The sequence below is a fragment of the Phocoena phocoena genome, chromosome 16, assembly GCF_963924675.1.
Source record: "Phocoena phocoena chromosome 16, mPhoPho1.1, whole genome shotgun sequence".
In the NCBI taxonomy this organism is placed as follows: Eukaryota; Metazoa; Chordata; class Mammalia; order Artiodactyla; family Phocoenidae; genus Phocoena; species Phocoena phocoena.
Window position 1 is genome coordinate 46,122,991 of NC_089234.1, and position 10,968 is coordinate 46,133,958.

General features: G+C 60.3%; 2 protein-coding genes across 2 annotated transcripts in view; both read right to left on the reverse strand.

Annotated features, from left to right (window-relative positions):
• Nucleotides 1-6,268, reverse strand: part of CHAT (choline O-acetyltransferase) — a 50,440-nt gene extending 44,172 nt beyond the window's left edge. The window contains exons 1-4 of the mRNA XM_065894136.1: nt 6,182-6,268; nt 4,065-4,167; nt 967-1,158; nt 185-303 (exon numbers count right to left, since the gene is read on the reverse strand). Coding sequence (XP_065750208.1) covers nt 185-303; nt 967-1,158; nt 4,065-4,130 — 377 coding nt within the window. The 5' untranslated portion in view covers nt 4,131-4,167; nt 6,182-6,268. The remainder of the gene's footprint in view (nt 1-184; nt 304-966; nt 1,159-4,064; nt 4,168-6,181) is intronic.
• Nucleotides 6,269-8,343: 2,075 nt separating this feature from the next.
• SLC18A3 (solute carrier family 18 member A3) lies at nt 8,344-9,930 on the reverse strand. Its single transcript, XM_065894853.1, has one exon. The coding sequence runs from the start codon at nt 9,928-9,930 to the stop codon at nt 8,344-8,346; it is 1,587 nt and encodes a 528-aa protein (XP_065750925.1).
• Between the last annotated feature and the right edge of the window lie 1,038 nt (nt 9,931-10,968).

The window sequence follows — 10,968 nt, forward strand, 5'->3', positions numbered from 1 at the left end:
CCCACGTGCCGCTTGCCTAAACTCCTTCTGACACCATGGCCTGGATGCCACTGTCTCAGGGCCATTCGGCCTCAGAAAGCTCAGCCAAGGCACGAGTTTCAACCTCTCCTTCCTGGTGCTGGTGCCAGGCCCCCTCCTCCAGGCAGATTCTCAAGCTGTGAGCCCAGGGGCATGAGGGTCTCACCTTAGCTGGTCACTGGTATCTTGGAAGTGCTGCCGGGCAAAGATCACAGCTGGGCTGGAGTTGACAGGCAGGGCCAGTCGGTTATTGAGATACATGTCATTCAGCCAGTACTCAGACACCTGCCAGGGAGGGTGGGGAAGGGTGCCATTACCCCCAACGGCCACACACATCTCGCCTGTGGAGCGCACCAGTCCCGTCCTGGCAGCCCCAGGGGAAAATGGGGACCCTTCAGTAGATCATGTACATTTTTCATTCATTCATTCATTCCACAAACATACGCTGAGCCCCATTTACGGGCTAGGGCCTGTGTGCTCCCCGTCTACCACACCTGTCCTTCAGCTTTGTCCCATACTATCGCCTTTCTTCCATCCCAGTGTTCATCCTGGTTGTTTACTGCTTCATCCATGCCCCCTGCCCATTCTTATGAATGTCTCATTCCTGCCTTTCACCCCTCTCTGCTCCCCTGACCTCACGCTATCCTCTGCTGTTCCCATCCCTGTTATTCATCTGCCCCCCCATTTCTGTCCCCCATCTGCCCCATCTCTGCCCCTGTCTGTCCCCCATCCTTATCCCCATCTGTCCTCTCTCTGTCCCCGTTCCCATCTTGTCTGTCCTTCACCCTTGCTCCTCACTATCGCTCTGTTGTCTCCCCGATGCCTGTCCCTCCATCTGCCCCATCTTTGTCACCTACCTGCCCCTCATCCAAATCCCTCTGTCTCCATGACTGCTTTCTGCCCCCTGACCCATGGGTTCCTTGTCTGCCCCCTCCCAGCAGCTCTTACCCAGTTGGCTGTCTTCTCCCGCCGTTCCAGGAGCTTCTGCTGCAGGGTCTCACCGAGGCCACCGGGAGCCCCAAACCGCTGCACGATGGCCTGGCTCCTGCTGAACTGCTCCTCAGGCACCAGGTGCTGCATGCACCGCAGGTAGGTGGCCAGGGTCTGCTGCAGCGGGGGCACGGGGAGTTTGGGCAGCCCCTGGAAGAGAAGGTTCACAGGCTTTGGTTCCTCTTCTCATGTGTGGCCCACGCCTGTCCCCAAATTGATGCCCTGTGTCTGTCTCGATCTGCCCCATCTTTGTTCCCTATCCTGGGACTCATCTGTTTCCAGGGCTCAGCTCAGCAGAACTGTGAACTTAGGAAGCTCCTGTTAGCTTTCTCCCACGCCCCATCCTGGTCTCTAGGAGGGGACAAAGTGCAGAGGAAAAGACCTTGAGGCTGACACCAGACAGACGTGGGTTCATGCCCCGACCCTGCTGCTGACCACCTGTGTGATCTTGAGCAAATCACCCCTACCTCTGTGCCTCAGTTTCCTACCCTGTAAAACAGAGGTAATAACCTCTATCTCTCATAAGATCAAAGAGATCACGAATAGGAAAGTGCCTACAAACCATAAAGAATGAGTATAAGATGAAACGGTCCTGTTATTGATATTGACTGCTGGCCACTCTTAATTTAGGACTTGTTCCCAGCTGGGGCTCCACAGTCCAGTTGATCTCCAGACCCAAAGGGTGTGACTTTAATGGAGAGATTTGGACAGTTGAAAGGTGGTGCGAGGTGTAGTTCACTGCTTGCCCTAATGACCAGAATTCTGCATGATATTTCCTGGGAAGGTGACTCATGCACTGGTCTCCTTATTAAATCCCTCCCAGTTATGAAACACAAGGAGGGGCATTTAGCTCCATGTGGGTAGGGGGGAAATGCATTGGAAGTTTTTCCATTCTTAATCTCTCCAAGCCTCAGCTTCCTCATTCATAGGACATAAATAACAATTCCTATGTGAGAGGGGCACAGAGAGAATTAAATAAGAGAAACAACTGGCCCCAATTAGGCACATCATAAAACGTTATGATATTACTATCCTTATCCCTCCAGATGGATTCCTAAGAGAAAACCCGTAATACCTGGGGGCCCCCAAAGTGTCTCAAGAATCTAAGTAGAACTCCCTACCCATGTCCTCCTGATCTGGGCTTCTCAGTTTACGAGCTCTCTCACCCTGGGATCTTGTGTGCGTTCAACAGTGTTATGGCTTAGCCTGGGAAGGAATTTTTGTCCCATTTTCAGATGAGGGAACTGAGGACCAGAGGGTGAAGAGCCTAGTCCAAACTCATCCTGCCATTCTATGGCAGAGCCAGGACCTGAAATCAGTCCCCCGCCCCCGACAGCCCTTCTGCTCCTTCCTCCTTGGGCGTTCTTTCCCTTGCTCCCTTTTCCATCCATCCTTTTCCTTCTTCCTCCCTTAGCTGGTCACAATCGGAAACCAGGACTCTTCATGCTGCTACTTAACCTTTACAAAGCTGGCACATGGTGGGCTGCCTTCTTTTCAGGGGTTTCTCCTCTGTGGGTTGGTGGGGTCAGTGAATTTCCACCCTGGCCAGGCTGTGGAGTGAAGGGGGTCCATTGAATGCTTACCTGTGCTCTGCTCCTGCTGCTGCAGGGACTGAAGAGGACCCCCACCTGCATTCCCGGGAGCTCTGGGCAGGTGGACCCCAAGTGTGAGTGAGCCGGAGCGCGTGTGCTGATGAGGGAAGGGGCTCTGCCTGTCTGAGCCTGTCTCTAGAGTTCACTGCCCTAGGGGGAGGGAGGAGGGTGTCAGTGCCAACTACGGGCTGCTCCTGCCCTGGGTAACCCTTGAGGATGGGTCCGGGCAGCATTCCCGGTTGCTCTGCGCACTCCCAGAGAGGCAGGTCCAGCCTCCCCACCAAGCTGCTCTAGTTCCCTCTTCCTTCTCTTGGGGTCTTGGGGGTCTGTGTGGTGGGTGAGTGGGGAAGCATCTACAGAAAGCGCAGTCCAGCTGGTGGTTTGGCCAAGAGTGCCAGCAGATCTGGCTAGAGCCCCTGCTAGAAACAGGCTACCCTTCTTCGGAGCTCTGACAGTGACTTAGCCTGGGTCATGGGGGATCAGTGATGGGTAAGAAGGAGTGAAGCAGCAGGAAATCTCTGCTCAGATGTCTCAGCCCCTTGGGGCTCTTCCCAGACTCTCGTGGGCTTCTGGCCTTGCCTGGGTACAGAGGCAGGGACTTGTACAAATGAGGGTCTTTGGGCCCTGGGGTCTTAGATCAATAAATATTTCTGGGTAATTTATGTGAGCCAGGGCTCACATTTCTGGGCTGGTCTCAGGGACAATGGAGATACAGAGCCTGCTCTCAAGGCAGCCACAGTCCAAAGGGAGGGACGTGCCACGGACCAGAGGCAAAAACAGAGGTGTTTGTCAGGCTGTTTGTCTGGACAATGTGGTGAGCAACTTCATGAGGAGAAGCCAGAAAGTTCTGATCAGGTTTTCAAATGAAGCCCTGGGGTTAGGGTTGGGGTAAAGGGGTGTCAAGAAGACAGGAACCGCCGTGTGCAACAGCCTGAAGATCAGATGTGTCACTCTATCACTCTGGAAGGTGGGTTGAGTGTGGTGGGGAAGGAGGATGCCTGCCCAGGGAAGGGTGGCATTGTCTCAAACCAGTGGGGAAGACGGCGCTTAAGGCTCCAGGGCTGACAGCAGCTGGGGCTGGGATGTGACAAGGCTGAGAGTAGGGAATTCAGCCTCACCCTAAGGCAGTTCCACTGGGCTCACAGCCATTGGAGGTGGAACTTGGAGAGAGGGGAGGCCCTGAGAGAAAAAAGAGTGCCCGGCTCAGGTCAAGGGCTCTCCCTGGCCTTGGAGGTTAGGAAGTGTGGCTGTCAGCATTCCCTCAGTATTCCCTGACGCCACTCCCAGCCCCTCCAGGCCTCCCCGGGCTCCTCAGCAAACTTGGGGCAGGGCTGCAGCCTGGGCCTCCTGCCCAGGAGAGCACAGGGCTAGGGGCCAGGCAAAAGTTGGGGGTCAGTCCCTCTCAGGACTGTTCTGGAAGCAAAAGTTTGTGAGTGGGGGGAGAGGGATCCAAACGTCACTTACAGGTTCCTCCTCACTGCTGGGACTTTTTGCTGCCATCTTAGGGGGCGTTTTTTTGAGGATGGGCATCTTGGTGACTCCTGATTGGGGAAGCAGAGGTGTGGACCTGGGGACCAAGAAGCAGAGAGGCATCAATATAAGAGCCACCTAGACCGGACCCTTCACTTCCCATAGCCTGGTACCCTGCCTCTGCCCTGTGAGGAGGCCAGAGCTGGGCAGTAGTGTTCACAGCCCTCCTTGTGGGCCTGGTCCCAAACTCCTGACCTCCAGACCAGTCCACACACTGACCACAGTGTCCTCTCATTCCAGATCCATGAGGGGTCACTGGCAGAGCACTTGCGCTGTTCCTGCCTGGGACCCGATAGATATGTGCTTTGCAGATTAAAATCTCTTTCCCACTAGACTGTGAGCTTCTCCGGGGCAAGACTACACCTGCCGTGTTCAGTGCTTCACCTCGGAGCCGTAGCCCTGTGCCTGGCATGGAGTAAAATCAGTGTTGGGTGGCTGAGTACAAGGAATGCATGCGCACATGAATGAATCCAAGGTCCTCTAAGGCTCTGGGCTCCAGGAGACACTCGAGGCTTATCAGAGACTGGCCCGTGGCCAAGGCAGGGAGGACCCTGCTGGATGGGCTGCGACTTAGGCAGTCTCTGGTCAGCTGGCTGCCAGTGTAGGTGGCATGATGATGCTGAGGGAGACGGTACAGGGAAGTTAGGCAGCCCAGGCCCCTAGGGGTCCCCTGAATAGGCCTGTAAGGAGGTGGATTAATTCTGAAGGTACAGTAGAAGTGAGCCAGGCCAAGAGGGGCAAAAGCCAGTTTTTAAGGTTACCGGGGCCCAACCTCTAACCCTAAGCATAAGCCTGCATAAGCATAAGCGCCCACCCATGGTTTCCACTCATCCATCCCCTATTCTCTCCCAAGAGCCTAAAGCTAAGACGTAGCCCATTCTACCCCCAGGCAGACACAGTGGGAGAGGGGGGTTGGGTGCAAGGCACAGCTGACCCTAAGACACAGCATCCAGAAAGATAGATAATCCCGGTCCAGGGGTGGAGGAGCCTGGGGTTGCCTGGTAGCACTGGGCAGAGAATGTAGAGTCCTTGCGGGCACTGTGCCACAGCACTCAGGACTAGGTGGTCCCCAGACCAGCGAGCGCCCTATAGCATAGGGGCTGCCACTACCCACTGCAAAGCAGAAGCAACGGTATCCAGATGAGAGTCGACCCCAGCGCCACGGGAGTTTTGAGGGGGCGAGTAGGGCAAGGGCAAGGTGGTAAGAGCCCTATAGACAATGCAGCCAATACCTCCTCTTGCTCTGGCCCCCAGCCAGCCCATAGCGAGAAGATACTAGTCAAGCCTCAGAGACCCCATGTCTCGGAGGGGCACAGGAGACTGAAGTAGGATGGTTTCATGGGTGCCAAATGGGAGGGCTTTGTTCCTGTCGGCCAGCTGCTCTTCCTCACTGGCCCTTGGGCTGGCGCCTAAACGGTGTATTTGTGTCGGTATCTTTCTATGTCAGTTTGGTGCCCTCCACTTCACACTCCCACCAGCCTGGCTTCTGAAGCCTGCCTGGAGGGGGCTCTGCTTTGCCCTGGAAGCCGAAGCCCAGCTCAGCCCGGGCACCACAGGCTGCCCGCGTGCTCCAGGGGCTACCTGTCACCCGGCTTATACTTGCCACTTGCGCCCACGCCTGCACCCCATCTCCCGCCTCCGCGAGAGAGTCGGAGAGAGGCAGGTGCATGCCAGCACTTCAGGGGGTTGGAGTGAGACCTGCAGACCCTCCAACTGGGCACGGAAAGTGCAGACCTTGGCACTTAGCAGATGGGGGTTCAGAAGTGTGGACACACACGTGAAGCCGCGAAGCTGACAGTCAAGCCTGTCCAAGCCCTTTCCCCCAACTTCGCACCATCCAGCTCCCCGTCCCCTGCCCCCACCCTCGGTGGAGAAACGCCAGAGCCACAGAATCCCGCAGTCTCCTGGCCGTCCCCCGACGGCCACTGCCCTTCGGGACTCGGAGGACTCCGCGGGTTCTGGGGCCTCCCGGCCCCGGCGCGGTCCCTGGACGGAGCCTCCCTGCGCTCCCGGCTCCCCGCGCTGTGCTCCGCCAGTCCAGCCCTACTCACCTGCTCTCCTCGTCTCTGCTGCCTCGGCCGCCGCTGCACCGCACCCAGCAGAACTAGGGGCTAGAATGTGAGCCGGAAGGGATTCGGGGGCGCGTCAGCAGTGCGGAGGTGGGGGCCACCGCCTCAGTCGGTGGCAGAGCCTCCGACGTCGCCGGGTCCCCAGGCCTCGCGACTGGCTGCGAGCGAGCCGGCCGCGCCAGTCGCCTCCCCTCTTTCCTCCTGTTCCTCCTCCCTCCCCTTTCTCCCTTTTCCTCCCTCCCCCCAGCCCCACCCCTACCTCTCACCCTCTCCATCCTTTGTCCCCCCCTCTCCACCCCGCCTCACCACTCCGCCGCCTTCCGGGATCCCACCTCCCGGCCCCCATCCCGTGCTCTGACGGCTTCCCGGACGATCTCCAGCAAAGGCAGCGGAATCCAGGCCCGAGATGGGGGGGCTGCAGAACGTGGCCCCGCCCGTGCCCATCGCCCTCAGCTCAGCCTTCCCCAGTCCCTGCGCTCCCCTAACCCCTTTATCCTAGCCGTGGCTGCCTCTGCAGAACCCTGGGGAGGGTTGGGTCTGGATAAATCTGTGCCCTCCCCACTGTCTAGGGCAGGCTCAAACCTTATTACAACTCCTTTTACAATATAATAATAATAATAATAAATAAAACAACCTGTTTATCGATCACTGCAGGTCCTTTTCTATTCCCACTCATCCCGGCTGGCACTACGGGGAATATGCAGGATACAGACCTGGGGATGCTTAGAGACACGCAGCCAGAGGCAGACATTCCTCCCAGACAATGCATTCCCCCCCCACCACCCCATATAGATCCTTACACACGAACACACACAGACAGACTCACAAAGAGAGACCCTGCTCAGACAGACACACACACAGCCGGACACACAGAGTCAGAACAGACGTGCACACACCAGCAGTACAGACCCCCACAGACGTTGTCTAATACACAGGCGTACCCCAACACGGCGACCTCTCCATGCCGGAATCCGAGGACTCTGCAGCCTTCAGGAGGCCACAGGTTGCAGGACTGGGAGTGGTGCACACACGCTGGTCTGGGACTCTGGGGACCCCCACTCAAGGTGGGGAGACTTCTCTGGCAGCCCTGGGCACTTGCTTGCACTCAGGACCGGGTAGGGTGGGGTTGCTATCAGCTCTCACACTATCATTCTCTCCAGCCCTGACTCAAGCCCGCATAGCTGGGACACAGCGGACACATCGACAACTGTTCCTCCACTCCTCGTAGGATAGAGTCCAGCGGTCTAACGAACACACAATCACACACACGCGTCTCGAGAAATCAAGCCCTTAAGGATGCGGCCGGTTTTTTTTCAGCTGCCCGTAACAATTCCACCCCTATTCCCTTTCGGAGACTGGACGGGACAGGTTGCCAGGCTCGAAGGGAAGGGAAGCTTGGGCGCCTAAGAGCTCTGCCTTAGACTCAGGGTGTGTCCTCAAGGGGCGGGACCAGCGCACCCAGAGGGAGAGGGTCCTCAGGCTCCCCCGGGCGGCGCCCTGGGGCGCTGCGCTAGGCCTGGGTGAGGGAGGGGCTGTCGCGGGCTGAGGCTGGCCTAGGCACCAGGGTGTTTGTGGGTGGGAGCCCTTGTTGAGTTTGCTTCTTTCGTATCTCCTTTTCCAGGTAGCAAAAGAGCAACAGGCTTCCTGCATGCCCGCTGGACTGAGACCCGGATTTGGGTTAGACCCAGCTCACCCTCCCATTCTGCCCTGGCCCCTTGCCCGGCCGCCCACCCCATCAGTAAAGAGACTCGGTCTCGTACAGATATAGTTTATTGATTCGGCCCGGAGGCACCGCAGCGCAGCGGGCCAAGTTGGCACTGGGAGGAACGGAAGGAAGGACAAACAGAGGCACGGCTCTACATCGGGGAGCCCCGAGGTGGCGACCCGCGCGCCTCTTCGTCTTTGCCAGGAGCACATAAGTTCACGTGCCTCGGTGCTCCACGCCCCATTGGAGGAAAGGGAGGAGGACACAGAAAGGGTCATAGGGAGGCGACTCGGGCAGGGGAAATCAAGACGGAGGAGGGGCTGGGGTACTCGCTGCAGGAGGCGGGACCTGAGCCTGAGCTGGCCAGTGTGCTCACAGAGCAGCCACCTTGACCCGGGGGTGGGGAGTGAGCGGGTGGCCTGGAGGAGAAGCGGGGCTGCTAGCTGCGGGTGTAGTAGTCGTAGTCGTCCTCGCATGCGTCAAAGGGGCCTGGCGGGCTGCGAGGCGCGCCTTCCCGGTCGGACAGAGGGCGCTCCCGCAGGCGCACAGCATCGTATAGACCCTGCGGTGGCTCATCCAGCAGCACATCGCGCTCGGAGCGGGAGCGCTTCAGGCGGCCCACGTTGCGCAGCAGCAGCAGGACGGGCGCATACAGCAGGTTGGCCAGGCCCATAACGAGGCTAAGCTGCTCGAAGCCAAGCGAGTGCACGATGTGGCCCGCCACTATGGGCCCGAGCGCATAGGCCACGCAATAGGATATATCGGCAATGGCGTAGACGCTGCCATAGACCGAGACGTGGCGCACGTCCACAAGAAAGGCGAGCGTGGGCAGCAGCGCCGTGTCCACCAGCGCAATGCCGAAGCAGAGGCCGCAGAGCGAGACCACTAGTGGTGCAAAGGAGCGGCAGGCGGGCACCAAGCACGAGCTGGCGCCTATCACTGCCAGCCCGAAGGCGCCGTACAGCCACTGCAGGTGGGGGTAGCGCGCTGCCAGTCGCACTGTGAGGTACACACCTAGCACGTGCGGCACGAAGGCCGGCAGCCAGGCTATGCCTGCGTCCCACTCGGACGCCGCCATCGTGTGCTCCATCCACGTGGCGATGGTAGGCTCGAGAAAGGCGAGGGGGATGTTGCAGGTGGTGAGCGCGCCTGCCACCACGGCGATGTAGGGGTCCAGCATGAGGCGGTGGATAGGCGTGCCCACTGGCAGGTTGGCCCGCGCCCGCGCCGCGGCGGAGAAGGGCTTGGCCACGACCAGCAGCAACAGGGCGTCGAGCAGCGAAACCATGGCGAGCACCAGAAAGGGCGCCGTCTTGCCCACGAACTTGTGGAGGAACCCCCCGAAGGGCGGCGCCACTAGGCTTCCGAAGCTGATGAAGGCCAACGCCAAGCCCAGGGCACGACTGCGCTCCGGCTCCTCAGGATACTTGTCGGCGATCATGGCAATGCCAGACGTGTCCGCGAAGGCCGAGCCGAGACCCTGCAGGCTGCGCGCGGCGAAGAGCGTCGCGTAGTCCTCCGCAAAGGCAAACATCACTGTAGAGGCGAACAGTACGCCCAGGCCCATAAGCAGCGGCAAGTCATAGCTCATGCGGTCGATGAAGGTCCCGCTCAGGGGGTTCACCAGCAGCTGCAGGATGGCCTTGGAGGCAAACAGCACCCCGATCTTCACGTCCTCGTTGTCGGTGGGGTATTGGGGCTGCGCGGTAGACCTGGCCGGCATCGCGGCCGTCGAGGACTCCGAGGTGTTGACCGTGTCTGCACTGGCATTGGCCGGAGTGGGCGGCGGCAGGGTGGTCACACACACTTTGGAAGTCAGGGTGGGCTTCTCGCTGGCCGAGTGCACGTAGTAGGGTACGATGGGCACGATGACCATGTACAGCATGTTGTCCAGGAACAGCGCCACGCACACGATGACCAGCACCAGGCGCCGCTGCCGCCGGGGATCTTGCAGCGCCGCGCCCACCGCCTCCGACAGCTTGCTGGCTGCCGCCGGGGCCTGACCCGCCGGCGCCTCGGGTTCCATCACCCGCACCCCGCCGCTCTTCCGAGGACGCTTCGGCCGGGGCCGGGCGCGCGCGCCCTGCAGTGCAGAGACCAGGGCGCGGAACTTCGGGGAACCCTGCTCGCCGGGAAAGGCAAGGACCCTGTCCGGCGAGGCGCCGCCGCTGTCCGGAACCGAGCTCGGGACCCGCCGCCGCTGGGCTCAGGGGCGGTCAGGAAAGGCGGCCGTGCCAAGGCGCCGCAGCCGGAGACTGAGCGCTCTGAGGCTCGGGCGCGCAGGGAGCCACCCCCGCAGCGCTGAGAGGCCGCCTGAGCAGGCCGAGGTGCATGCTGCTGCCGCCCGCCCGCCGGCTCGCTCGCCCCGCCGCTCTCCCCTCCCCTCGCGTCGGCTCTTGCCTCCTCCGCCGCCGCCTACTCTTTTTTTCTTTTACACTCGGGGCTGTGACGCGGCGAGTCTCGGCCCCCGAGTGGTGCCCGGGCCACTTGCGTCGCTCATGCTAATGCGACGTCGGCGGGGCGGGGGCTGGGGGCGGGGCGCTGCCGGGAGGGGGTCCTCTCCCCAGATGCGCCAAGGCTGGAAGCCCCAGAAAGGGGTCTCGGTGCGGAAAGAGTCCTGGCCAAGACCCTGAGGATGGGTGCGCCGCGCGACAAGCGGGTTCTCCGCCCCAGCAGTTCTAGGACTCGTGGGGTCCGCGCCCGCTCTTCTCCCCACGGAGAGGGGCACACAGCGGCCGCTTTCCCCCGGCCCCGCGGGAGAGGGGGGCGCTAGGGGCTCCAGATCTCCGCCTTAGCCTGGATCTCAGCGCGCAGCGGGTAAGGAGTCCCCGAGGTGAGCCGCGGCTACGTCCATCTGTTCTCGCAGCTGGAATGTGGGGCAGTGACTGGAGGGGCGCCGACTACAGATCCCTCAACCCTTTCTCTGGCCCCGCCCCCTGGCCCCTTCCACGCCGGGGAGGGGAGGCGCATACTGCTGGACTGGGTTCCGACCGACCGGCCCTTCGGGAGAATGTCACAGCAGAGAACTCCGGACTAAGAGCATCTGGGGATTGAGGGGTGAAGG